At 45.2% G+C, this 26,217-nt stretch overlaps 5 protein-coding genes and 2 long non-coding RNA genes across 38 annotated transcripts in view; 4 read left to right on the forward strand and 3 right to left on the reverse strand.

The window, feature by feature from the left end:
- Positions 1-7,807, forward strand: part of LOC148381916 (hormonally up-regulated neu tumor-associated kinase homolog A) — a 43,623-nt gene extending 35,816 nt beyond the window's left edge. For 3 of the 4 annotated variants that reach the window (XM_088362729.1, XM_088362730.1, XM_088362731.1), the window contains 11 exons: positions 685-750; positions 3,151-3,729; positions 4,207-4,329; positions 4,395-4,564; positions 5,404-5,459; positions 5,538-5,676; positions 5,743-5,870; positions 6,125-6,260; positions 6,641-6,809; positions 6,881-7,109; positions 7,184-7,807. In XM_088362729.1, coding sequence (XP_088218855.1) covers positions 3,526-3,729; positions 4,207-4,329; positions 4,395-4,564; positions 5,404-5,459; positions 5,538-5,676; positions 5,743-5,870; positions 6,125-6,260; positions 6,641-6,809; positions 6,881-7,109; positions 7,184-7,749 — 1,920 coding nt within the window. In that variant the 5' untranslated portion in view covers positions 685-750; positions 3,151-3,525 and the 3' untranslated portion in view covers positions 7,750-7,807. The remainder of the gene's footprint in view (positions 1-684; positions 751-3,150; positions 3,730-4,206; positions 4,330-4,394; positions 4,565-5,403; positions 5,460-5,537; positions 5,677-5,742; positions 5,871-6,124; positions 6,261-6,640; positions 6,810-6,880; positions 7,110-7,183) is intronic. The other variant, XM_088362728.1, reaches the window with a different exon arrangement.
- Positions 3,838-5,278, reverse strand: LOC148381919 (uncharacterized). The gene is made up of 3 exons (XR_015854506.1): positions 5,082-5,278; positions 4,397-4,586; positions 3,838-4,320 (listed from the first exon to the last, which is right to left on the reverse strand). It is a non-coding gene; the product is annotated as an uncharacterized LOC148381919 (long non-coding RNA).
- Positions 7,808-8,576: 769 nt separating the features above from the next.
- On the forward strand, positions 8,577-11,576 carry LOC148381920 (uncharacterized). Of its 4 annotated transcripts, XR_015854328.1 has the most exons (9): positions 8,577-9,170; positions 9,227-9,721; positions 9,791-9,844; positions 9,930-10,246; positions 10,324-10,797; positions 10,868-11,004; positions 11,082-11,156; positions 11,231-11,417; positions 11,498-11,576. It is a non-coding gene; the product is annotated as an uncharacterized LOC148381920 (long non-coding RNA). The 4 variants fall into 4 exon arrangements; XR_015854327.1 differs by having other exon boundaries at positions 8,579-9,170; positions 9,227-10,246; positions 10,324-10,594; positions 10,682-10,797; XR_015854329.1 differs by lacking the exon at positions 9,791-9,844 and having other exon boundaries at positions 8,582-9,170; positions 9,227-9,344; positions 10,174-10,246.
- Positions 9,401-18,439, reverse strand: LOC148381921 (uncharacterized). Of its 22 annotated transcripts, XR_015854311.1 has the most exons (9): positions 18,231-18,439; positions 17,026-17,109; positions 16,304-16,359; positions 16,047-16,124; positions 11,214-11,549; positions 10,888-10,973; positions 10,692-10,794; positions 10,153-10,433; positions 9,401-9,951 (listed from the first exon to the last, which is right to left on the reverse strand). XR_015854311.1 is itself a non-coding variant. In XM_088361527.1 (6 exons), exons 1-6 carry the CDS (start codon positions 18,301-18,303, stop codon positions 13,642-13,644), a joined length of 360 nt encoding a protein of 119 aa, XP_088217653.1. In that variant the 5' UTR covers positions 18,304-18,439; the 3' UTR covers positions 12,494-13,641. The 22 variants fall into 22 exon arrangements, 3 of the variants coding, with proteins under 3 accessions (XP_088217653.1, XP_088217652.1, XP_088217654.1); XR_015854310.1 differs by having other exon boundaries at positions 9,401-10,433; positions 10,692-10,791; XR_015854308.1 differs by having other exon boundaries at positions 9,401-10,382.
- Positions 17,845-21,672, forward strand: wdr20b (WD repeat domain 20b). 2 transcript variants are annotated; one of them, XM_088361519.1, is made up of 4 exons: positions 17,845-18,175; positions 18,692-18,874; positions 18,978-20,393; positions 20,566-21,672. In XM_088361519.1, the coding sequence occupies exons 1-4, from the start codon at positions 17,927-17,929 to the stop codon at positions 20,620-20,622; spliced, it is 1,905 nt and encodes a 634-aa protein (XP_088217645.1). In that variant the 5' UTR covers positions 17,845-17,926; the 3' UTR covers positions 20,623-21,672. The 2 variants fall into 2 exon arrangements, with proteins under 2 accessions (XP_088217645.1, XP_088217646.1); XM_088361520.1 differs by having other exon boundaries at positions 17,978-18,164.
- A 122-nt stretch (positions 21,673-21,794) lies between these two features.
- mgat2 (alpha-1,6-mannosyl-glycoprotein 2-beta-N-acetylglucosaminyltransferase) lies at positions 21,795-25,329 on the reverse strand. 4 transcript variants are annotated; one of them, XM_088361525.1, is made up of 2 exons: positions 25,196-25,329; positions 21,795-23,508 (listed from the first exon to the last, which is right to left on the reverse strand). In XM_088361525.1, the coding sequence occupies exon 2, from the start codon at positions 23,309-23,311 to the stop codon at positions 21,941-21,943; it is 1,371 nt and encodes a 456-aa protein (XP_088217651.1). In that variant the 5' UTR covers positions 23,312-23,508; positions 25,196-25,329; the 3' UTR covers positions 21,795-21,940. The 4 variants fall into 4 exon arrangements, with proteins under 4 accessions (XP_088217651.1, XP_088217649.1, XP_088217650.1 ...); XM_088361523.1 differs by having other exon boundaries at positions 25,139-25,284; XM_088361524.1 differs by lacking the exon at positions 25,196-25,329 and adding an exon at positions 23,952-24,164.
- Positions 24,189-25,325, forward strand: rps29 (ribosomal protein S29). The gene is made up of 3 exons (XM_088361530.1): positions 24,189-24,346; positions 24,980-25,079; positions 25,219-25,325. The coding sequence occupies exons 1-3, from the start codon at positions 24,285-24,287 to the stop codon at positions 25,225-25,227; spliced, it is 171 nt and encodes a 56-aa protein (XP_088217656.1). The 5' UTR covers positions 24,189-24,284; the 3' UTR covers positions 25,228-25,325.
- Positions 25,330-26,217: the final 888 nt, after the last annotated feature.

A 26,217-nucleotide genomic window follows, 5' to 3' on the forward strand; every position in this document is an offset into this window, starting at 1 on the left:
ATAAAATGCATCCGAGCTTGCACATGAAAGCCCACAGAATGCGAGGAAGAGGCTGGCTCCACATGCTAATTCCAGCCACTCCAACTTCAAGTTGAATTTGTTCCCTGACCAAGCTAGTAACTTGAGAGTTAAAATGCATTGTAGCATTATATGGTGCCATTGTGTATTTTCCTGAAATTTCTTTCTTCTGCCTTCCTATTGGCTAACTGTTGAAACTTTGGTGGCGCCACGTGATGCTTTGGTTTGCCCATGGCAGCCTGCAATTTTTTTTTAATACATCTATACAACTAGACATGTCGTGTGTTGTGCTTATACACAAACACACACACAAGCTGGTCTTTGTGAAGCACACAAGCACAGTTGTGTAACGTTTTTAATGGCCTGATGTTTGCCAGCCAACGAGGTGTGCTATTAACAACATAACACGTGCTTAATGAACACATACACACACGGGCGCACTAATAAGGGAGGATACACTTTTTACAGTGTGGCGTTCACACAGAAACACATCTTTACGATGCAAGTCACAACAAAGGTGTCGCGGTGAGAGAGGTGTGCCGGGAGCTTCTGTCAATAATCCCCTCTAATTCCATTTCCTGTGTGTGTTTGTGCGCATGGATGCGCATGTGTGTGTTGTGTGTGCATATATGTATGCGACTCTTGATGATGTTTTTTTTCTTTCAGATGTCAAAGTTCCAGTTGTGCTGATCACCCTAGAGAGACGCACCTTTCGTTGACGGCAATAATGAGGTTTGATTTTGTCCCAGATTTCTTGTGCAACATTGTGATGAAAATGTTGAGATATGTGTTTTGCATGACACATCCATCAATTGTGTTGTTGCTTCAAATGTTAGTGGTGGCTGTCATGGCTTTTAGTGGACTGGGCCTCGCTTTCACGGGCTGATTAAAAGTTACCAATTGGGAACAGATTCTGACACACATTAACACACTCACACACCTAAACATACACACACACGCATAGATGCATGCTGTAGTACTCCCACAATGCAACACACATGAGGGCTAATGAGCTAGTGAGGAAAAAACTTAAAGGGGGTTGTCTCATCAGTGAACAGGTTGTAACTCAGAACATATTCAGCCTCTGCGTGTGCGTGTGTGTGTGTGTGTGTGTGTGTGTGTGCATGTGCATGTGCATGTGTGTTTGCCACGCACGTGCACACGCACACTGTTTCAGTATGTTTCCTCCCCATAAAAAGCAACACTTAGCACTTCATTGGCATTGAGCACTTGTGACATTATGCAGCAGAAACACACACGCTTTGAATATTCCGTTTACAATTAAAGGCATTTCCATTCATTTTACCAGAAGACAAACAAATTACAATCACTTTATATACAATACTTACTAAAAATAAATTATAAATAAAACTGTAAAAAAATACATTCATTATGTATGTTCCCCAATGTGATACTACTGCATACCTATTTTGCGCCCCACTGTGTATATGTATTCAAATTTTTCTCACACAAGCCATTTTATTAGGTACACCTGCCTGCACATTCTAATGACTGAACACTATAGTGAATACTGTCAATATTTTCGAGTGTCAACGCACTGCAAGTTTGTGAGGGCAAAACCTGCATCGCTGCTAATATGGACCGTGTGTGCACACATATGTACAATGTGTGTGTATGCGTGCGTGTGTGTGTGTGTGTGTGTGTGTGTGTGCAAGCATGCTTGCGTGTGGATGTGTGCTACCCGCTGCGCTGCTCCCCAAATTGAAATGTGAAAGAAACGTGTTGGAAGGTGATGACAAGAGTGAAGCGAACCAGTCATTTCCTGGCGGCCCGACCCAGATGTGTCTCACACACACACACACACACACACACACACACACACACACACACACACACACACACACACACACACACACACACACACACACACACGAATCTGCAACACATTCTGCTTTAATAAGATGGACATTTAAGCGGAGCGTGTGTGTTCAATGCTTACCAGTGCGAGTTTGTTTTTTACTTTAATTGGGCTTTTTAGTCGGGAAACTCTGCAGAAGGTTGAAGAAAGCACAGTGGGCTGAGGCTCCCGTCACCACTCATCACACACACACGCGTGCGTGCACACACACACACAAACACACACTCACTCACATATGTACACATACATGTATGCACTGTATTGCACAGCTGACCACAATAGTCGCTGCTTCCTCCTAGACAAGACATACTCCCACCTCATCCCTACTCATCCTCATCCCAGCCCCCCCCTTTTGTTCCTTATTTTTGCAACACACACTAAAAGGGGAGGTGCTGAGAGAAGAAGTGACGTCACATGTCGTCAACTCATGCTAATTGCACGGAAGAACATTGCATAGCAGCAAAAGTGCTAAATTGGCATTCCAAACACTTAGCTTGTGAGCGGCACTGTGGTGCTTTGACCGCTGGAGGGCAGCAGTGACAGCTCATCTGATTTGACTCAACACAGCAAATAATAATGCAATACAGATGATAATGATAATAATGATGTATTAATGTAATAACTAACAGATTAGGCCACCCCCTTCCCAAAAAACGACGGCGTCGTAAAAATATTGACATATATTTATAAATTAATGCTACCGTTGTATCCCTGCTCTGTATTAAATATCAAATGCAATTTAGCAGCTTTTATTTAAATTGCAATTTAGCAGCTTTTACTTAAATTGCTAATACAATTTTGTATTAGTATTAAATATAAATAACCTAATACAGTCAATATATGTACTTTATGTGGCTGTTTGGGTAGAAGAGTGCGAGTGCGTTTGCATGTGTGTGGGATTACTATGTATTGTGGGTATGCGCAACCAATCAGACCAGACTTTGTGTGTGCATGTGTGTCATGTTACAATGCATATTGGAGCATCTAGTGAGTGAGTACAACACTGCAATCTGAGCTCCCCCCCCCACACACACACGTGGTGATAGAGTTCAATGGCAGGCGCCCAGTGTTAAACCGCATCTCTGTTTTCCACTGATCACTATTGCACCCTCTTAGCCCTTTAGACGCTTTATGCACAATATTGATATTGAAATTAAAACTTCCATACGTCTGCAAGGAAAAATGTGAACTATGGGATATATATGGGATTCCTGCATAAATTGGTCATAACATGTGATCTCCTCTTCATCTAGGTTGGAATCAGACCCAACTCACGGCATCATAAGTCAATGAGGCTCCAGCACCGTTTTAGACACGCCCCCCCCTTTTAAGCTTCTAATGTAGGTCAGTGTTTTGGCCTCGTGGCCTTGATGGCTCACCACAGGTAAAAGAGCAGGTAAGAGCGTTTGAGTGGTTACTATGTAACTGTGGCCAAGTGTTGCAGAAGGGAGTTTGTGTTTGTATACGTGGGGGGGTTCTGAGGGGGGCGTAATTAGGGTGTCGCATGTCACCAACGGAAAAGAAGAGTTAATGATGCACTAGCGGCTCAGCAGGAAGCAGCACCAACGCTTTCTCTCGTCTCTCCACAGCAACCAACCGGGGGGTCCCAGTATGGGGTTCGCTTACCGATGCCAGGCGCTGCAATAAACAAGAAAGAAGGCGGCGGCAGCAGAGGGGGCGCAGGCCCGGCCTTGTTGGCGACCCCATGCAAGGACCTGCTGAGAAGCTTCCCCCACACCAAGCGGGTGGGCTCCTACCTGGTAGGCAAGATGATCAACAAGGGCTCCTTCGCCAAGGTGATGGAGGGCCTCCACATCACCACCGGAGAGAAGGTACAATATTCACACACTCACTTTATTAAGAACACTGTCCAGCACCATCTTGACTTCGTTTACATTCCCTGATCAAGCTGATGACTTAATTTCATCATAAATTAGAGCACTTGGAAGTCGAATTTTTTTTGTACACTTTTGAGTTTGTATAGTAAAAACACAGTGGGTAAAAAAACAATGCGGTGGAACGAATAAGCTATTCCAAGCTCAAGTTACCATTTTATAACAATTACGACCAAGGCCTTTCATAATATGGTGCATGTGCACACATAGCCACTAAGTGGTGCTCAAGCACCTGTCCTATAGCCCTGGATGAAAAACGTTTTTCTTCATTCATAAATATTACATAATTAAAACATAACAAAAATAGTTTTGTTTCACACAAACCTGCCAATTGAAAATTTGCTTTTTACCTGCATTTACTTGCCCAACTATTTCGATACTGACTGACTTACAGAATTACGTTTGTGTGTTGAGGTGGCCATCAAGGTGATCAACAAGAAGAAAGCATATCAAGACTCTTATGTGCAAAAGAACATGAAGAGAGAACCTCGCATCCACCAGCTGATACGGCACCCGAACGTCGTCGTCCTGCTGGAGGTAACCAAATTATAGGCAATATTTAATTTTCTATTGTGACGACGTGTGTGTGTGTGCATGTGTAGACCATGGAGACGGAGAACAGCTACTACATGGTGCTGGAGTTGTGTGGCGGCGGCGACCTGATGGAGCGCATCTGTGACAAGAAGCGTCTGCCGGAGAAGGAGGTGCGGCGATACACACGGCAGATCCTGGCGGCGGTGGCACACCTCCACCAGCATGGCGTCGTGCACAGGTGACACACACACGCTCACGACCTGTTGTGAGTGTTAAGTTGACAGTAAAAAAAAAAAAAAAAAAATTATCGATACCAGCCACCGATACTTAAGGTAAAGCAAATTTGGCATAAGTCCTCCTTGGCAGTAGTTGGCGCTATACTGCAGCAATTTTACACACACACATACACACACACACACACACGCACGCACGCACGCACGTGCACACACACACACACACACACACACACACACACACACACACACACTGTGCAGCAGGGTATGCTTTTAAGAGGCTTGGCTCACTCAAAGGTGGGAATGTGATTACCAGGCAATGACCTCATCATGTTGCGCTGGCGCCATGATTCACACATCATCACGACATCACTAACTTCCTCTCTAATGAAGTCCCTCAACGACAGCCAAACACACACTCTCACACGCACACACTGAGATGTGATTAAAATGGAAATAAATGGAAAATTTGCACTTGAACCCACTTCCTGCTCCCCCACGTTCAGGAGGTTTACCACAAACCTTTTTTTCCCTCCTCTGTGGCGATGTCTGCTCTTTCTTTAGTTCTTTGTCGTCCGTCTGGCTTTGTCTCCTTTTGTCACCGTTTCTCAGCATCTGCTGTTGAGATGAATGAACTTGAAAGGAACATTCATGATTCCCAAGCCGGATGGCGAGCGCAGATGTTCATTTACCCTGCTGGCTGCAGAGCCTCTTTGGGTGCATCTCGTGGTGTCAACACCCAACTTGGCACCATTTTGGGGACTGGAATCGATTATCAATTCGCTTAATAACTGACTCCATGCAAATATCATTAAAATATGAAAATATCTGTCTCATGTGTCAGAGATTTGAAGATTGAGAACTTCCTGCTAGACCAGCACAACAACATCAAGATTGTGGGTACGTCCTCAAAGCACTACAATGACGTGTTTAGTCGAAACGCGTGACACTGGCAACTTCTTTCTTTTCCGCTCGCAGACTTCGGCCTGAGCAACACGGTGAAGTCAGAATCTTTGCCTCTGGAACTGCTCAGCACTCAGTGCGGAAGCCCCGCCTACGCTGCCCCTGAGCTCCTCGCCCACAGGAAGTATGGACCCAAAGTGGACGTGTGGTCCGTGTAAGTCAGGTCATCATCACATCATGTTTGAAAATTAGTTTTGTGAGTTGATGTGTGTGTTGTCAGAGGCGTGAGCGTGTTCGCCATGCTGACTGGCACGCTGCCCTTCACCGTGGAGCCCTTCAACATCAAAAATCTGCACCACAAGATGCTGCACGGCGACATCGGACACATACCTAGTGACATCAGCAAAGGTCTGCAGCAGCAACAACAACACACTACTATTTTTTTGCTTTGGGTCAAATTTCATGTTGGACCTAAATTGTACACGTGATCTTGATTTGACTCTCTGGAAATTTCTGAACGCACAACTGTTCAGTATGTTTTAGCTGAACAACAAAGTCAATTGGTGCCAGAATTCAGTAACAGGATGGACACATTTTGGATTCCTCGGCCTTGGGGGAGGTCGACTCGCCACTGAATGACATTTGAGTCATCCGTCTGACAGGCGCTGTGACGTTCGTACTGTCTCTGCTGGAAGCCGACCCTGACAAAAGGCCCAGCATCCGAGCCGCTATGGAGTGCGCCTGGATCAACGAAGGCTACGCCAAGAGCCCGCTTCTCACGCTCTTGCACAGTAACAGGTACAGGTAGTAAGAGGTTAAGTCCAGTCACACAGTACACAACGACAGCGGGAGGATAAAACACAGCTTTCAGTATTTTTCCTTTTGGTTCCCTCAGAGAAAATTCCCCCATTTATTGCATTGTTGGTGTGAGTTTTGTAATCCGAGAGCATTGAGCAGAAGGAAATGAAGGCAAATGAAAATTGTTGTGGTCGTCAGCTTGACAGCTTGTGTGTATTAAAGTGTAACTTGAAGGCTTTTATGGAGCGTGTGGAAATGTCATCACGGCTAAGTGGCCGCACTGGCCGAGGCACGATGCAAACACGCCCCCTAAAGGCTGCTAGGAGTCATCGGTTCGTGAGCGTAGCAATATTACATGTACGTCTTTCTTCTGCCCACAGGCTGTGCGCCGAGGATGTAGACGCGTCAGTGCTAGCGTACATGACGGACACGCTGGGCTACTCAGCCTCCGAGGTCACGCGCACACTCACCGATAACCGGCCCTCTCCAGTCATGGCCGCTTACCACTTGCTGCTCGCCAAGATCAAGAGGAACCCGCCATGTGTCAAGGTCAGAATGTCACTTTACAGTTACTTTTTCAGTTGGGTTGGCCTTTTGAAAATTTCGTAACTTTCATTAAGGAGAAAAAGGCAGCAAGCAGACATCCCAAGGAAAACAGACAAAGGGCAGAGCGGAGGCACGGCAGGACCAGACGCCAGCAGCCGCCACGACGACACGATCATCACGTTGATGACAATGGAGCAGTGTCATCCCCTCTCGCCCCTCTGAGACCCTCAACATCACCAGAGGTCACTGATCAGGATGCCGCCGCCATCTTGAATAAGACAGAGACTCTGCTTCTTCCTCACGGTACATCATCGGAAAAAAATATATATTAGGATAAACATCTGAGTAATGTTTTATATGCTTTTCCCCAAAATTAGTATTGGGCTCCAAAGACCAAGTGGTCCATCTTTCTCCTCCCAAAACGACCACATTGCACCTGTGTGACTCCGCCCCTTGCCATGCCCCCTCGCCTGCCAATCCAAGAGACAGCGCATCGGGGCCCGTCCAACTGGTGAGACAGCTCATTGGGACCACGTTGTCGGATGGCGGCGGGGGTCCAATGGAGGACGTCCTGAGGTTCAGTGCACCACAGAAAAGCGTCGCTTCTCCCGGAATGCAACTGGAAACCCTGCAGAGAGCTCCGCCCACTACGCTGCCACGCATACACAACCTTGGGTCGAAAGACGAAAGAGGCGGAAAGGTTTCATGGGTCCCGCTGAGTCTACCCCAGACCCCTGGATTGCAAGTGAGTGCATCCAAAACTCAGACTTGCCCCCCACAGAAAAACACTTTGAAGGGTGGGAAGACGACAGGAACTAAGAGGACCTCCATAGCCAAGTTCCGCCCGACTCCACGCCGACGGATGACAGAACTCAATTTTCCGCTGCTTCCTGCTGCACTGCAATGCAAGTCAGACAGGAAACTGCGCAGTGTGGACTGCTGACATGTCAAAGGCTTAACACAAGCAGTGACATTATTCCAAAAATTAAATAAAAAAAAAATAAAAACTGTTTCAAATATTGCTTTTTTTGTATGAGTGTCTCGTGTTCAATTTTTAGTATTTGTTTTCTACTCCAACACTAATAATCTTGCACTCCTCTTTGAGTTTCCTGTGGTCGCTTTCCAGGTTCAAATTCATGCGTGCGGTCATGACATGTCTGTTATTAGCCATTCAAGCACACTACTCAATTATTCATCCTGCTATGAGATAGTGTGTACTCTGTGCAGGTGTGTTGGTATGCACTCGGTTTGCCCTGTAAGGACAGATTGAAAGCACTCATGCATGCAACAGAAGCACCTAGGTGCGTGTTTCTTTTGGTCATAGGATATTTTGTTTACGTTTTGTTTTACCCTACTATACATGGTCATTTTTGTGAAAAAAAGCCTAATTAAACATGGTCATGGTCGTCACAAGGTCCAGGAGGGACATGAGCGGTCTCCGTAAGGGATGCCAACCCACTTCCCCAATTGCATTTGTTCATTTCTTCATGTTATTGCTTGAAGGGCTGCATCGAAATGCAATATACTTTTCTGGTGGTAAGAGGGAATACCCCCAAAAAAATCAGATTTGCCGCAGCACGGTGGGCAAATGGTATAAAATTTGTTTTGATGATCAAGAGACCCGGGTTCGAGTCCTGCTCTGTGCAACATTTACATATTACACAGAGTCGTGTGTGACTCGGTTCTCCTGGACTCAAGATGAAAGCTGTAACCACAAGACCATTTGAACTCAAGATGAAAGCTGTAACCACAAGACCATTTGACAATCGTAACAATCCGGTCATCCGTACGTCCATCACTTTGAAGATAGACTACAGAGGAATCGCGAAAATTTCATGGCAATGTGGCCGAACGCTATGATTCTGCCCTTGTGTTGGGACACCTCTTGTTCGAGACCCGCTCTGTAAATCATTTACAAATTAAACAAGTGATGGCAAAAGATCGAACCTAGGGTCTCCTGAATTCAACGCAAAACCTTTAAACCATTCGGCCGTTGCAGATATGTTCGACACCACTCGCTTCTTTGTACTTCAGTGTCACCGTGTACACTTGGGCCTCGAAGATGTTCAGAATGCTCTACTTCCGTTCAATTCACAACAGGCTATGGTCGAGTGGTTAACGCCATTGCCGCTGAATAGCGGAACCCTGATTCCTTCCCCCAAAGGACACTGCCAATTTCTTCTCATTAAGTGCTGGCTTATTTTTTTTTCTTTTGCCTGTTAATGACGCCATCACAAAACTCCCATATAAGACGTCACAAACGAGACAATCATTCTCTTGCTCACCTCTGACGTCACGTCGTGCTGGTCCACCTGCTGTTCCGCACGCTTTTCCACAACATGCAGCGTTTAAAACTTTGACAAGGTGAGTGTTCACTATTTCTAAGTCATTTAGAACTAACTGCTTTTGCTCTCTTTTAGCGTCAAGTTGCAGGTTGGACGTGCTTTTACACCTTGCTAACATGCAAGCCAGAAAGGTTGCTCTAGCGTTGGCAGTTAACGTCTTCTATGACTTTTTAAATGGCATCAAACGCCAAAGGTAAGACAAAACGTTTGCATAAATTCATAACAGAACGAATCAAATAGTTTGCTGCATTCGTGTTAATTGTCTAATATTTGTCTGCAGGTGCGGCTCTTTCAAATGATTCTTAAATGACGGACTTTCTGTTTGATGAAAGTGGATTCACACGTGAACTCTTTTAATTAACAGCATCTAATGGTCTCATTTCTGTCCACAGGCCTGCATCTGCAACAGGAGAACCAGATTGACTGCAACAAGGCAAAAATCCCGTTTTTATTTGGACGTTATTAAACTGACATTTTTTTTCTTTTGTCTGCAGGTTTCAAAATGGCCGACTTGCTGGCCTGTGAGCACTTGCTTCATGAGAAGTTTGCAAATCTACTCTTTCTGAAAATGTCTGTCAAACCATCTTGTGTGACAGAAAATGTAACATTAGACAGGTTGTAACGTACCGTTTCTTTCAGGCCAACAAACTGTGGTTGGAGCGAAATCCAGAGCTGCCCATGCATTCTTCATTGGTGAAACATGCATGCACACTTTCATACATGAACAATTTGACCAATTTATTCAGCATGTGCATTTTCTTCCCGTTTTGTCCACCAGGTGGTGCCAAAGGACCTGATATCTGTGATTGACCGAAATAAAAGCGCCAGTTTGAACCTGTTGCAATGACAAACTCAACAAATCAAAGCGCTTGACCCGGTTTTTTGTTTCAGGTGGTGCGGTTGCAGACAGTCAGGAAACTAGGCCTCATGATGAACTTCCTGTTCAAAATGCTGACGGGTGACAAAACGTGGGAAAAAATTGGCACGTTAAGAAGACTAACCTGCTTTTTCTTTGCTCTTAGTGCAGTGCAGCTTTCAGTAGGAGAAAGACCTTCCACCTGCTGGGCCAAGAAATTCTCCAAAACTGTGCCGAAGGTCCTCAAGCTTATCTCCATTTTAAGTGTTGAGACGTGCAAATCAACTTGCTTGACTGTTCCCTTGTTTGTGTGCAGGTGTGGCCGTCCAGGAGAGTCTTTGCAACAGTTCAGGAGTTCGTCCTCCTGTTACTCGTCTAGGATTCAAGTGCACAGACGACCCAAAGTTTTCAGTGGAAGATTCCAGTCTACAGTTAATAATAAAAACAGTAAACTTAAATTGAGTCGTTGTGTCAATGTTCCTTTTCTTTACCGGCAGAGGTGGAAAATCCTGGCCCAGAAAGCGAAAAGCCTGCCACAGTTTGTCTTCAGCAACAGATGCTTCTACTTTGAGCTCGTTCACCTGCCGGTGGAGTCAAAGCACCTGTGGCTCAAGCCAAACTGTGGCAGGCTCTTCACTTTCTGGACTTGGATTTGCCGCTTGTGGTTGTTACAGGTGGACCTACAAAGTGAAATGAGACATTCCTGGTATGCTGCTTGTCAAAAGCTTCAAGTTGACGTTTTGGCAGATCTACAAGTCTTTTGGGTCCGCACCTGAAAAGCCCTCTGCTGGTAAGAGAAGGAAAGTACATTTCATTCCAGCCACCATGTTCCAAAGGTTCAATGACTGTTTTCTGTCCAGTGTGGTGCACCATGGAGTACCTGCTTGCAGCGGAGGCTGAGGACCAGAGCGCAGTCACATGCTAGCAACATGCTTTTTCGTGTTGCTTCCTCGTCTCCAAGGCAACCTGAGAAGTGGGCAACATTTGCACTTGGGTGGTATGCTCTTTAAATGCTAATCATTGCACAATCACAATGACAACTTTGTTCCAAAAATGTTTTTTCTATTTTGACAGGCAGCAAGGAATAAGCTCAGCTTCCTGGTCATGCAACTCTCAACACTTGGTGCCATGAACAATTCTTTCACACTGGTAAGTTTCATGCCAAAAGATTTTCTGCACAAAATATTGACTTGACGTTTGACTTACAAATCTTTTTGTCTTAGGTCCAAGCAAGGAGTCCTCACCACTCGTCCCACTGGCCGACCACTTCACCAGTCGTCCCACTGGCCGACCACTTCACCACTCGTCCCACTGGCACACCACTTCACCACTCGTCCCACTGGCACACCACTTCACCACTCGTCCCACTGGCCGACCACTCGTCCCGCTGGCCGACCACTCGTCCCGCTGGCCGACCACTCGTCCCGCTGGCCGACCACTCGTCCCGCTGGCCGACCACTCGTCCCGCTGGCCGACCACTCGTCCCGCAGGCCGACCACTCGTCCCGCAGGCCGACCACTTCACCACTCGTCTACGAGCAGACTGCTATCCAACTTGTAACTTTTTTGCGATTGAATGTTTACTCTGCAAAATAAAGTTTGATTACAAAGAACACAAACTCTCACTACAATTTCAAAACACATCACGAAAATCAAACTTTAAAAATCCTATACTAAAAAAAAAAACAACCTTTTTTTTCAAATTTTTCTGATTTTTTTCTTTTTAATTTTAATTTATTTTTTTATCATTTTTTTTCCTCCAGATTTTTTTTCCCCGGATTTTTTTTTTCTGAATTTTTTGGGGGATTTTTTTTTTTTCCTGGATTTTTTTTTCATAATTTTTGTAAATGAGGCGGGCCAAAACTGGAATACTGCTTCATGATTCGCTGAAAACTCAAGAAATGGGTGGGGCAATGAGAATAGAAATCTGTGATTGGTTAAAGGAGGCGCTATGCAAACAAGGTACTCTGTGATTGGCGGGATAAAAAAAGACGTGGTTCTGACAATTTGCAACAATCTGATTGGTCAAATGTGCAAATGCTGCAATCCCATTGGCTGTTGGGGAAAGTGGACGTCACTATGTAAATTTACACTGCACTACAATTGGTCAGACTGAATTTGGGCAGAGTTAGGAGGCGGGGTAAGTGGCACTTGCTCATGCTTGGTGGTTGGTGCAATGGCATTTAGGTTTTGGAAGGCAGTTATGAGTCCTGAGGTGAGCGTTGCCCTGTTGTCACTGCCATGGACACAAGTCTTTGACTGTTACCCTCCATCTCACATCTCTCCTGTCACTGCCATTGACACAAGTCTTTGACTGTTACCCTCCATCTCACATGACTTCAAGTGACTGCAATGAAATTGCGGTCATGATTAAAGTGACTGCAATGGAACTGCTGACACTTTGAGTATGTGAGATGGAGAGTAACAGTCAAAGACTTGTGCCCATGGCAGTGACAGCAGGCCAACGCTCACATCGAGACTGAAAACTGCCTTCCAACACCTAAGTGCCATTGCACCAACCACCAAGCATGAGGAACTTTAAATGAGTGAAGCAAATTTGCTCTTAAAAACACAAAGACTGGTATTCCAGTTGATTAATTCACTGGTTCTCAAACTTTTTTCAGTGATGTACCCCCTGACCAGTGCAACACATTTCTGGTCGAAAAGAAAGAGGTACAGGATTGTGCCATCAGTGTTTGATTTATTAAAGTTGAACAACTTGTAGCAATGTACCTGACAGACACATTTATGTTTCAAACAATGCATATAGAAACAAAAAAGATAAACAGTAAACAGTGACCACCAAGAAGGCATAAACCCTTTCAAAACTCAAATACTGTATGCAGAACACTGCTAATTTATATTAATCTTTCTTGTAATAATTTCTTGCAAGGAAATAAAAATATACACAACTAAAAATGTGTTCACAAAAATAAATTAACTTAATTGTAAATACAATAATATCTTGTTTACAAAATAAATTGATAACTTAATAAATAAAGATTTGCTCATAACAAATAATAAACTTTACCTCTTTTGGGATACAAAAAAAATGAAACATTTTTTTTCTCTTAAAAGTGAATTGTTGCATTGAACATTTGATTTTGATTTGACAAGCATTGAACAAGCATTGAACAGTCTTGAAGCTTGAATGAGTCTTTTGCACTCATACTACATTTTAGTGAGAAACATGGGCTTGTACCTCACTGAGGATCTTTGTCATCCTTGGTGGCAGGGAGGCAACTGCCGTGATCAAGTTCTTCTCCAGTCTCAGTCTGTTTCTTTGCTTTATTTTGATCACAGTCATTGCAGAGAAGGAGGTCTCATATATATGTGGAGGCAAAGGGCAGCAACTGCTTCAAAGCTTTCTGTCCCAGCTCAGGGTGCTCCTGCCTCACACACACACAAAACTGTGTGAGAGCGGATGTGCCAAACTTCATCTGGTCGGATGCCACTTCCATCAGTTATTCCTGGTGAGTGACAGGAAGCTTGCTTCTTTGCTTCAGACAAGAGAAATGGATTTCTCACCCAATTCAGCTGTGCAGATTTCTCCTACATGTCAGCAAAGTAGCAACGAAAACCCTTTACCAAGTTAGACAAATGTCCCACTACGACTAACTTCACTGGAGCTGTCTTCACATCTTCATTAGAGAGAGAAAAGCATCCACCTGAAAGCAGGTGAAATTCTCCTGACCACATGCCCTTTTCCACAGCTCTGCTTTCTTCCACCCACCTTGTCATACAGGTTCAGGATGCTGGTGTCTTTACCCTGCAGAGACACATTCAGTTCGTTCAGTTTGCTGAATATATCTGCCAGATAGCAAAGCTTTGCAAGCCAGTCCGTGCTCTCGAACAAGGTGGCATGGAGAGATCCGTGCTCTGTCAGAAAGGTGTGCATTTCAGCTCGTAACTCCAACAGCCTGTTGAGTATCTTCCCTCAAGAGAGCCAGCGCACTTCTGTATGCAGGAGGAGTTGCGTGTGTTCAGCTCCCATGTTTTCACAGAGATGGCAGAAGAAACGTGCATTAAGTGGCCTTGACTTGATGAAGTTGATCACGTTGATGCTGTCGTTCAAAACATCATGCAACACGGGGCTCATTTTCTTGGACGCTAACGCTTCCCTGTGAATCACACAGTGAGTCCACTTAATGTTGGGATTTTCCTTTTTAATCCGCGCAATGAGCCCTTTCGCACTGTCCGTCATTGATGCAGCCACATCTGTACACACGCTGCTGCAGGATTTCCAGCTGATACCATTTTCAGAGAAAAATACGTTAACGACATTAAAAATGTCCTCTCCGGTTGTTCTCCCCTCCAGACCTTTGCAGAAAAGTATGTGTTCACAAATTTCGTCAGTCTCAATGTGTCTCACAAAAGCAACAATCTGTGCATTGCCACTGACATCTGTGGATTCATCCAGCTGGAGTGAAAAAGAGTCTCCAAGTTTTCCCACAAATTGTTCCCACCCATTTTGTCTATTCTGCGGCAAACAGTGTCATTAGACAAAGGCACAGTTTTTAATGTTTCCGTAGATTTTTTTTGTCTAGCATAGTTTCGGCCAATACAACAGCGGCAGGGAGCAGCAGCTCTTCAGCTATGGTGAACGTTTTTTTGGCTTTCGCTACGAGCAAAGAAACCGCATAAGAAGCCTCCAGGGCTTTGGCTGATGTAGTGGAGGCTTTTCGCATTGTGTCTTGGGATGACTTGAAGTCAGAAAGTTTCCTCCTGAAGAACTGCGGTGGCTTACCAACATGGCATCCCTGTTTTGTGGTGAGATGCCGCTGGAGATGTGCCGGCTTCATGCTAGTGTCGGCTAATTTTTGCCCACAAAAAAAGCACAGCGCTTTGGGTGGGTTACAATTTGTGGACGTAAATCCCATCAAACAATAGTCTTCCATGTACTGTCGGTACTTTGTCGGCTCTGGTTTTGCCTTCTTTTTTACTTGTTTCTCTGTGTTTTCAACAGCAGCATCGCTGCTACGCTTTAGCCACATCTCCTTGATACGGTGCGTCGTCAAGGAAACCGCAGGTGACTGCTATTGGTTTGTGGAGAGTCCGTTTGTTATAGATTAAAATTGAATACTGAATATAAAACATATGTACATTTGTATTTCATCAAACTTTTTATAACTAATTCTCAAGACAAACAGGCTTGCTGTTTTTTTTTTTTTAATACCGGTATATATATATATATATATTTTTTTTAAATCTCACGTACCCCCAGGGGTACGCGTACCCCCATTTGAGAACCAATGCATTAATTTATTGGACAGAAAAGCAGTTTAAAACATTTGAGCAGTCAATGTTTGTGTGGGACGAATTTAGTTGCTCACAAACATTGATGACAGGCCTTGCATGGAAGCAGCTTAATTGTTTGATGAGCTCAGGTGAGATGTCACTAACTTCTAATGATGACAGAAGCGCCACCAGGAGGAAGGTGAGCACATGCAAACAGCTGACATCTGGGACAAAAACTAAGTGCCAGGTACTGCACAATACCATCAATACCACACACTTTTGACACTGACGCAAACCAAGTGAGTTAAATATTAATCAAATGTATATTTCTGACTAACCTGGTTTGCATCAATGTCATTAAAAACACGTCGAGAGGTGTCTGATGATGAAGTTGTGCAGGACCTGACACTTAGGTTTTGGCCCAGTCAGACATCACATCTCTCACTGGGACAAAACCTAAGTGCCAGGTATTGCACAACATCTTCATCACACACTTTTGGGGGTGTTTTTCAATTACACTGATGCAAACCAAGTTGGTTAAATATTAATCAAATATATATTTCTGACTAACTTGGTTTAGATCAATGTCATTAAAAACATGTCTAGAGGTGTCTGATGATTAAGTTGTGCAGTACCTGGCACTTAGTTTTTGGCCCAGTCAGAGATGTCAGCTGGTTGGATGTGCTCACCTTCCGCCTGGTGGCACTTGTGTGCCATTAGAAGTGACAGGAGAGGTGGCTGCACTCGCTACCTTATGGCGCAATGTGACATCAGCTCCTCAAGCACAACACTGCATACTCACATTATGATTGCCGTCCCTTCCGCTGCGCATGTCCCACAAGGCTGTCGGCTGCACCTCTGGGGCCCAAACCTCCACTACCTGTCAAGTAAGCAAAAAAAGTCATGAGTCGCACTAATTGACACAAAAGGCTTTTCAAGTCATTATATTCATTCATATCAATTTATTCTATTAGGAAAACAGAGTGGTATAGTTGCCCTTTTAACGCGTGAATTCTAAAATGTGCACTAATGCATGTGTATGAGCAATCAGCTACTCACCCGACATGCAATGAGCACCTCGACCAAGGTTTCAAAGTCCTCAGACTGAAAAGACACTGATGTTCCAAAATACTGAGTCGTTCAAAACTGGTCAAACTGTAAAAGGCAATAAACTGCTCCTCTAATATCATGCCTTTGTGAAAATACAATTTCAAGTACGAATACTGCGTTTTGTTTTGAAATAAATGCTTCCAGTGCAGTCAGTTGCTCGGGTTTTAATGACGAAGGGTTTCTAGTTCATTAAAAGCGATTTAATGCTGAACGATGTAAACAAACTAACTAGCTCCTGCGAGCCATTTTGGTGTTTTTTTAATTAATTTGTTCTTTTTCGGTAAACTATTTCCTTGGCAGCTATAATGATACACTCTCCTATTTTTAACACTTTATTTAACATCGAATTTTACACTATCAAGACCGAAACAGTAATAGAATCCTCAACTATAGATGATGAGCGCCCTCTGTTGGAAACACGTTGTACTGCTCCACCCCACTTATTTCTGTCTTTTGACCACAACTTCTGAAACTAATGGCCGATCTGCTGTTACCCAATACCCAAGTCACCTGGCAACAGTCGAATAACTCAGAGCACGAATTACATTATCTTTACAAAATAATGTTAGGTCTCATTAGACTGTACCGGTTTTTTTACCTTCTCTAGTCACCGAATGCATAATACTACATAGTATTTAAAAAAAAGAAAAAGGAAACGCAACATGCAGTACCTTTCGAAAATATGTTGGCGTCGTGATGTGCAGGTAGACCACCAGCAGCCGATGTGGGGCCTCCACTTGCAGTTTGGACATCAACTTTTGCGTGGAAAACACACAAAACAATATGCAAGTCAAACGCTTTCATTGATTAAGGTTTGCTCGACAGCCGAGTGCTGGTTGTGGGCGTGCTCATTGGCAAGCCAACTTTGTTGATATTGTTATACGATAGCTTGCGAGCAACATACAAACCTGAGGAGCTCGTGTCGTAATGATGCTCCTGCATATTAAGATGCAAACGGCAAATAAAGAGCTTGAAAATGTTTGCAATACTCACTCAAAACACAGCTAGTAGTCACCGGTAGAGCTGCACTGTGAACTGACGTGCTTACGGTAACCGAGAAAGCTCAATTCAAAAGGAACCAAGTGCGTTTGACAACCCGCAGAAAATTAAAATCACTCTTCGGACAACAGCAACAACGACACCACCACATTGTATTATTAAGGGAAATATTTGCTCTAAAACGGATTGTCAAAGGCATCACTTTGAGACTTGTACTAAATGGATTGCCTATTAGTCGCAAGAATGCTGTTCAACTATCAAGTACATATGAACTTGTAGTTAACATATGTTACGTTACGTAATTTATCCTCTATGTTAAATCTCAAATTCATGGTTAAAATTACAATAATTCGGACTGTATTTTATGAAAATTGTACTCATCGCTTCAATATTTACGACAGCCAATCATTTATCCCGTTTCTCTTACGTCACCTGCTGCTCACTGTTTATATGTCCTCTTTCGTCTCACGTGACTTATAGTGAACACCAGTGCGCATGACCGAATGTCTGATTTGCACATGCGTCGTACACAACATCCGGGACCTTTGATAAGAATGAACGGCGACTTTCAAGATGGCGGCGGAGGGAGGAGGGAAGGAGACGAACGAGATTAAAACGCAATTCACAACCCGGGAAGGCGTTTACAAACTCCTAACGCACTCCGAGTACAGCCGCCCGAACCGGGTGCCCTTCAATTCGCAGGGTTCCAACCCCGTCAGGGTCTCTTTCGTCAACGTCAACGATCAGTCGGGCAACGGCGACAGGATCTGCTTCAATGTGGGCCGGGAGCTCTACTTTTATATCTACAAAGGTGTGAGAAAGGTAAACAACGTTGACAGTCGTCGTCGGGTACGCGTGTGTCCGGTAGAAGCCGCACCTGATCGGCGTGTCTGTCCACCCCTAGTGTCGACCGACCGGGCTCGTGTCGCAGATTGTCCGAACGAGGCCATGAAGCGTCCAAATGTGTTTGACGCTAATTAGCTTCGCCAGCTAATATAATCGCCACAGTTGTTTAGCACTTCAGGTGAACTCGTCTCTCTGTGGGACTTTGATACAATTTCTGAGTGCCCGCCATGCCGCAAATGGGTTGTTTACCTTTGACGTGCTTGAAGGAATGAGACGACAACATGATGTAAATGCTTAAAGTCAGGTGTATCAACTTTTGAGGTCAAAGGTGAGAGTGATTGCTGTAGTGACGTCACGCTGTATTCGTGACACCTCAGTTGCATGTGACAAAGTTTGTTTGTACTGGACCTAATGATAAAACCTTTTGCCTATTCTACTGCTCAGCAGGGCTCAAACTTTGTACTCTAAAGAAATCCAATTTCTTGTTTTCAGGCTGCCGATCTGAGCAAGCCTGTAGACAAGCGGATATACAAAGGCACGCAGCCCACATGCCATGACTTCAACCCGCTCACGGCCACCGCTGAGAGCGTCTCACTGCTGGTGGGCTTCTCGGCGGGCCAAGTGCAGCTTATTGACCCAATCAAAAAGGAGACTAGCAAGCTCTTCAATGAAGAGGTGCGTAATCGTCCAATGAAATCCTTGTACAGCCTCACCACGCTCAAAGATGAAAAAATATTTTGCCGTCGTGTTAATCATCCATGCTCTTTTCCCTTCCCAGAGGCTAATCGACAAGTCGCGCGTGACCTGCGTGCGATGGGTCCCGGGTTCTGAGAGCCTCTTCTTGGTGGCCCATTCGAGTGGCGCCATGTACCTCTACAATGTGGAGAACACGTGTGGCACGGCGGCGCCCCACTACCAGCTCCTCAAGCAGGGTGACAACTACGCTGTGCACACCTGCAAGAGCAAGTCGGGGCGCAACCCGTTACTGCGGTGGACGGTGGGCGACGGGGCGCTCAATGAGTTCGCCTTCTCCCCGGACGGTAAGTTCCTGGCGTGCGCCAGCCAGGACGGCTACCTGCGGGTGTTCGGCTTCGACGCTGCCGAACTACACGGGACCATGAAGAGCTACTTTGGCGGCTTGCTTTGCGTGTGCTGGAGCCCAGACGGGCGCTACATCGTGGCGGGTGGGGAGGACGACCTGGTGACGGTGTGGTCGTTCTCGGACTGCAGGGTGATCGCGCGGGGACACGGACACAAGTCGTGGGTGAGCGTGGTGGCTTTCGACCACTGCACCACCAGCGTGGAGGACGGCATCGGCAGCGACCCCCCCGCCGAGTTTAGCGGCAGCGATGAGGACTTTTATGAGCATATTCACTTTAGCGCTGGAAGAGATCGGGCCAACAGCGCCCACTCCCGACTTTCCAAGAGGAACTCTACCGACAGTCGGCCCGTAAGCGTGACGTACCGATTTGGGTCCGTCGGCCAGGACACCCAGCTGTGTCTGTGGGACCTCACTGAGGACATACTCTTCCCTCACCTCCCTTTGTCTCGCACCAGGACTCACACTAACGTCATGAATGCCTCAAGCCCCTTGGGCAGCGCAGCAAACACTATTTTCACTTCTGGCACCAACGGCAAAGACAGTGCTAGCAATAGCAGCACCGGCGGTAACACGCCAAACTCCCTCCCGGGGACGCTGCCTCGGTCCAACAGCTTACCGCAATCCTCCAACCCAGCCGGCGGAGGCGGCAGCACACCCAACAGTCACACGGGCAGCAGCAGCAGCAGTAGTAGCACCGCTGCAGTACCCGCCAAGGGCAGCGGCAGTATCATCGACAGCGCCCTGATTGCCGCCGGTGTGGGCAAGTTCGCCACGCTATCGCTGCACGAGGCACGCAAGGAACGGCCGGAAAAGGAGCACAAGCGCATGCACAGCGCCGGCCACATTGGCAGCAAGAGCGGCGACAAGCTCAGCCAGCTTGGCACCTCACGGCCGCCGGGGACCATAGGCGACACGGCCAAGACGCTGGGCACGATGCTGTGTCCGCGCATGGAGGAGGTGCCGCTGCTGGAGCCGCTGGTGTGCAAGAAGATTGCCCACGAGAGACTGACGGTGTTGATCTTCCTGGAGGACTGTCTGGTCACAGCCTGTCAGGAGGGCTTCGTTTGCACGTGGGCCAGGCCCGGCAAAGTGGTGAGTAACAGCCACGTGACGTCATGTAATGCACTTTTAGCCAGTCTACTGCAAAAAAAAGTTTGCTAGCTTAATGCTAACGCATAATGTAGAACGCATTCTTAGATTTGATTATTCTCATGTTTGCGTTTTCTCACGGCCTCCGTTTTGTCTGCGGTGTGACTTTCCACAGGGACTGCTCTCATCTCAAAACAACCCTGCCAGCTCCCCCAGCGGAACTGTTGTATAGCGTCCCCTACAGCCAACCACAGTGGCAGTGCTGTTTGACAAAGGAGCTTTAAGGTTTGTTTTGGGTTTTTTTTTCATAGGAAGGGCTGACTGGTTCACTGTTCATGTGAGGGTGGCTGCTGTCTTGCCTGTATTCTTCTCTGAGTGTTCTACCCATTTCTTTACATGATGTATCAGGCCTCGGAAAGGGAAAAATATTTTTCAAGTGGCTGCATATCCTCTGCGAATGGAGGTCGTACTTCCTTAAATTACTCAAAAGTGTATTTGCACAAATTTGGCAGCCCCTGCTCCCTGGTGTGACATTTTTTATTTTTAATATTAACATGAGCAGGTTTTGGAAGCACTTGGCTTGTCGGCACCCTTTGTCTCCCATGTCTGATGCTGCAATCATATTTTTATTATTTAGGAAAACAATGTTTGCACTTAACAGTTTGTTGTTTCGAAGAGGGCGGATGTACTTTTTTTGGAGTGTTCAATAGAATTAAAAGCCTTTGTACTTATTGTTTTAATATGGTTTTCCACGACACGGGCTATGTATTATATGTAAATATTGTAATGCAATGATTTATGGAGATTATTAATAGTTTAAAGAGCCTTTCTTTTTTTTTTTTTTTTTTAGAAAAAAAATAGAACTATTTCTAATACAGAAAATCTAATATTAAAATGAATCTTGAATATGCAGATTTTTTTTTCTTTTTTTCATTGTACCTAAAGAGAATTCAGGTGTATTTTTTCTTAACGCAACATTTGGTATAGGAAACGCTTTTATCTAACAGCTAAGCGGTGTGAACGCAATTGTTCAGCCATCATTCGGAGCTCAGGTAAAACCGCAAGAACGCGCACTGGCCTATAGTGTGAATCGACTCCCACCCTAACATGTCTGAGCAGCGTGGATATGATGACGATGACTATTTTTTTAAAACACTTTGTTGATTCCTGCTAGAGTGCTTGAGGATATTTTTCCTCCAACAAGGAGAAAGCCTGAGGGTTAGAACAGCAGAAGCCTTTTTCCTCACATTTGACGCCTATTAAACAGTGTGACAGACTATAACCATGACTCTGTCTGACTCTATTCTTTGAAGAAAAAAAATATAAAATACACATACTCTCACAAGTTTGGTACATATTGTTTTCCCCTTGTTTTTTAAAACTTGATTTTTCATGAGCCGAAAATCCCAACATTCATCTTTATTTTCTTTAACAGTCCAGTGAAACAGGCAATATGAAGAATAGTCCATAAAGACTTTAATTTGAAAAGACTTTCTTCTTGATAGGATGCAAAAGAGACACAAGAAAACAGAATATAGTAGCAATAAATGTCACTGTAATCGCACGTAGCTCTTGCAGAGTTCGTGATCCCTGATGTCCCCCCAGCCCCCGTTCTTGACACGCGGGGCCGCCCTTCCGGCTCCGTTCGGCAGTCTCTTGGTGATCAAGAGCTTCTCGGGGAACAGCTGGCTGCCGCTGCTCTGCAAGATGTTCTCGAACTTGGTCTTCTGGCTCGCCGGCATGCAGGCGGCCTTCTTGTGGTGCATGCCGCAGTCGCCGGCGTGAAAGATGCGCGGCGCCTCGCTCACCATCACCTTCCAGTAGGACGGCAGGCAAGAGGAGGTGAGGTGCTGCAGGGACCAGTCCCAGTTGTAGTCGTCGTAGGTGCAGAACGCGTCCGTGCAGCCGAGCAGATTCCGGTAAGTGTCCCGACTCATGGCCATGCCCATGTTGTGCTCTGTGGACTTCCAGGCTTTCACCTCCACCTTGTTGGCTTTGCTGGAGTAGCCGATGTGGCTGTAGCTCCCCAGCGACAGGATGTCGCAGTCGCCACACTGCTCCTCTTTCAGCGCCGACATCATTTTCAGTAGGTGGATAAAGTCCGGAGACAGGAAGTGGTCCTCCTCGATCAGCAGCACTAGACCACCGTGGTCCCGGAGGACGTGCACTCGGTCCCATGTAAAGTGTAACTTCCACCACCAGTGGTGCTTGGTCTGGGAGAACTTGGCCTCGCGGTAGTGCCCGAACGAGTCTGGGTACTCCGCATTGAGGCACCCCAACTTTAAGGCCTCCTTTTTGGGAATGTCCCTCGGACAGTCCCTCGGGTCGTTGCTGGGAAACTCCTGCGGGTACAACTGCATGCTGAATGGGAAGAAAATCTGCAGGACCTGGCAGAAGTCCACCGAGTTGACCACATTGTTAATCTCGGGGGACCAGTAGTCGTGGCTGAATATCAGCAGTATGCTTTCCACGCCGCGGGCCTTGCGCAAGCTGTCCACCAGCAGCTTCAAGTATTCCGGTCGGTTGTGGACCTGGACCACCACGACCAGGTCGTCCTTCTGCCGCGCCGCCTTAAACCTCTCCTCGTTTCTTATCGTCTGGTCAAAGTTGAGTTGGAAAACGATGGCGCGGTAGACTAGAGTGGTGTTATCCACAGCGACCTTGCCCTTGATTTCTTTTTCTTTAATTTTTTCCAGGTGCGTCTGGTTCAGAGGCGCAACAGGAGCCCGGCTCACGGCCGGAATTACTAGCAAAGGACTATGGCCGTCAAGGCTGTTTCTGGTGGTAATGCCGCCACTATTCTTTGCCTTCGGGAATGGCTCAATCTTCTTCTGCCGTCCGCTGGTCCACAACGCCAGTCCGCAGATGACAACCACCACAGTCAGTATCACCACCTTTTTCTTGTAGATCCGGAATCTCATTGTAGGGGATCGGGCTCTTGGAGGGAGGAGGGAAAAGAAAAAAGATCGTTGGCAGACGAGTGTGATGGTGGAAGAGGTGAAGAGGAGCTAATTGCTGGAAACATGGATCCTGCTTCACTCCCACTGGCGAGGGGTGAATAATAAATAAAGCATGACAGTTGCTGGGAAGCACCAAGGTTGGAGTGAGCATGAATTGCCTGAATGAAACACAAATCAAAGCATCAAGTTAGGGCTGAGCAATATGGCCTAAAATTCATGTTGGGCCTAAGCACTGACACTTCAAGCCTGGTGGAGAGAGGGAGAAAAAGGCACAAAATCTTTTTATGAATACATCATTGCTTATTAGAAATATATAACCATGGTTTAATATATAATAATGCATTGGACATGCCACTTCCTCCAAGCATCCTGTGCATGTTTTTTTTTTTTTTTTTTCTTAATCGTGATCCCACTCCACTTGATGCCCACCTTTACCCTTCTGGTCCGCACAAGTAAATGTATATATTCGCATTCATATAACCCGAAGCGTCCTTTAACGGTCTCATTATCGTCGTAATAGACACCAAAGCGCATGCTAGCACTAAATTAGCATCAGCTATCAACTCAGTCTGCAAAACAGCACTGTCTGAAAAATAGATACCATGTCCGGGTTCGGCGTGCAGGTTACCTGAAGTCAAAGCCGCCCAGCGTTTACTTCAGGATTAAAACGTCAGTTCGGCCGTGCCCCATTTTCGCTCCTTCTCACGCGAGGAGTTGCATGGAAAAACAGCCCGCTAACTGCTAATGATGGGTAAACGGGATCATTTCAATGCGCCCATTCGCTCAACAGGGAGCGCTGTTCTGTCTGTACTGTACCGTCCTCCGGCCACTAGAAGGCGCTCCGACCCAACCGCTCACCGGAAACCGGAAAACTTCATTTGCGCATGCGCGGACATCGGCCTTCCTTTCCGACGCTCGAGCGAAAAGAGACAAGATGGGCCACCAGCAGCTCTATTGGAGTCACCCCAGAAAATTTGGACAGGGATCCCGATCCTGGTAAGTGTTTTGTTCCGTTTTGTCTAGGGTTTACTTAAGTCTCGTCTGGCGCTTGTTTGTTGCGATTTCTACATCCCTCGTATGTCAAAAATTGCCAACAAACGCGTACCGCATGGAGACTGCTCCGCAATAAACATGGCGGCGGATTGATGCCTAATGCTAACTGCTATCCTCTATTAGCATCTCAAAATTACATTCATTACGTCAAAGTTACACAAAATACAAATGCTAATAATGTAGAACTGCAATTGATTGTTTTTAAGAAAAATACCGGGTAAAGTAATGTATCGTCTTTTAGGTCTTGAGACTTAGGGATGTTCTTGAGGGCAAAATAGTAAATTGTATTTACTGTCAATTTAATATAACGCCCATTTTGATAACTTGGCACAATGAAAACGGTGAAACAGTATTTTCTGTAATGGATTCGAGTTTAAATGTTTTCTTCCAGTGTATTGTCTAGAATGTCTTGAAACTCACTAAACACTAAAGGCATACTCAAGTACAAATGCCAACGAAAATAAACTTTGCTTCCTATCGATACTAAGCTACGTAAATGCATAATCGTATTGTGTTAAACCTGGTGTTGTGTTATCGCCTCTGCCAGTCATTCACTCATTCACTTCTCACTTGCAGCCGGGTTTGCTCGAACAGACACGGTCTGATCCGTAAATACGGACTCAACATGTGCCGCCAGTGCTTTCGGCAGTATGCCAAGGATATTGGCTTTGTTAAGGCAAGTAGCATCCTCGCTTATTTACTGTCTGTAAATGTTCATTGTTGTTGCTGCCTCACCTGACCACACCCAGAAAATATTTGTGTGATCGCCTGTTGCCAATCTTGCTTGCTTACTTCTCCTTTTTCTTCTTCCACAGCTGGATTAAATGTCACGTTGTGCAGAAACGTCCGCCAATTGTTACCTGAATGGCTGGATGAATGGATGATTCCTGAGACACTGCAAATAAATGTTGTTTTTCCCTTATTGGAATGCTTTGTTGTTTTCAATTATGAAAATGACATGTTTTCAAATTAAACTGGTCATGACAAATTGGTAAAAGTGTCAGAAATTCTGCTGAATTCTAATAACTTTAGAGGCAGGTGGCTCAAATTGAGGCAGGGATGGTATTACTTCAACTATATCGGTTGGCCGAAAACTACTAAGTGTTGCTTCAGTTAGTGAAAGAAAAGACAAATAGAATCAAATTGCATGGAACTGACAGCTGCAGCAGGTTGAAGGTTCGCTAACTTGCAGTTAACTTGAAGGACTGTAGTTGAAAGCTATCAGGAGCTTACACAGTACTATTTTGTTGATCTCCGTTTGAACCGCTAGATGGCAGCAACACCATGTGATCGTACGCAAGCGAGTACTATCAACACTACGTCTGACTCCCCTATTTTAAGGTATCTTTTTGTTCAAGCTCTTTTTGAGCAACAATGATTTTAGCTTCAATTTTTAGCATGACTATAATCTCCCATATAAACATAGCCAATTGAGTACCGTAAACTAGTACGCTTGTTCTTCACGTTGTTCTTAGCAAATATACACGTAACGCACCTGCGTAACTGTTTAATTGATGGTGGGTGGATGTATTGTATTGCTCTGTCGCCCTCTCGCGGGCTTGTCTGAAGCACATGCTTAAACCAATATAAAGTATGTATATTTCTATTGTTTATATTTCTATTTAAATATAACTAAATGTATATATATAAAAATATATATTTCAACAAATATATATGTGTATCTATTTCTATATATGTACAGACATATATATAAATTGTATAAATATATAATATGTATATAATATATATATATACACACTGCTCAAAATTAATTAAAGGAACAGTTTTTTATCAGGGTATGGCATGAATTCAAT

Source organism: Syngnathus floridae, chromosome 19, assembly GCF_059516105.1.
Source record: "Syngnathus floridae isolate MCC-2025c chromosome 19, RoL_Sflo_1.0, whole genome shotgun sequence".
Lineage (NCBI taxonomy): Eukaryota > Metazoa > Chordata > Actinopteri > Syngnathiformes > Syngnathidae > Syngnathus > Syngnathus floridae.

Excerpts from the sequence above, each read along its gene's own strand:
- wdr20b (XM_088361519.1), top strand. The coding sequence starts at position 17,927 with ATGGCGGCGGAGGGAGGAGGGAAGGAGACGAACGAGATTAAAACGCAA. Across the intron at positions 18,875-18,977 it reads GCAAGCTCTTCAATGAAGAG|AGGCTAATCGACAAGTCGCG; the intron begins GTGCGTAATCGT and ends TTCCCTTCCCAG. Across the intron at positions 20,394-20,565 it reads GGGCCAGGCCCGGCAAAGTG|GGACTGCTCTCATCTCAAAA; the intron begins GTGAGTAACAGC and ends GACTTTCCACAG.
- LOC148381921 (XM_088361526.1), bottom strand. The coding sequence starts at position 18,303 with ATGGCCTCGTTCGGACAATCTGCGACACGAGCCCGGTCGGTCGACACT. Across the intron at positions 16,360-17,025 it reads CGCCAACATATTTTCGAAAG|TGTCTTTTCAGTCTGAGGAC; the intron begins GTACTGCATGTT and ends TTGGAACATCAG. Across the intron at positions 13,776-16,046 it reads GAAGGGACGGCAATCATAAT|GGTAAAGACACCAGCATCCT; the intron begins GTGAGTATGCAG and ends GTGTCTCTGCAG.
- mgat2 (XM_088361525.1), bottom strand. The coding sequence starts at position 23,311 with ATGAGATTCCGGATCTACAAGAAAAAGGTGGTGATACTGACTGTGGTG.
- rps29 (XM_088361530.1), top strand. The coding sequence starts at position 24,285 with ATGGGCCACCAGCAGCTCTATTGGAGTCACCCCAGAAAATTTGGACAG. Across the intron at positions 24,347-24,979 it reads GGACAGGGATCCCGATCCTG|CCGGGTTTGCTCGAACAGAC; the intron begins GTAAGTGTTTTG and ends TCTCACTTGCAG.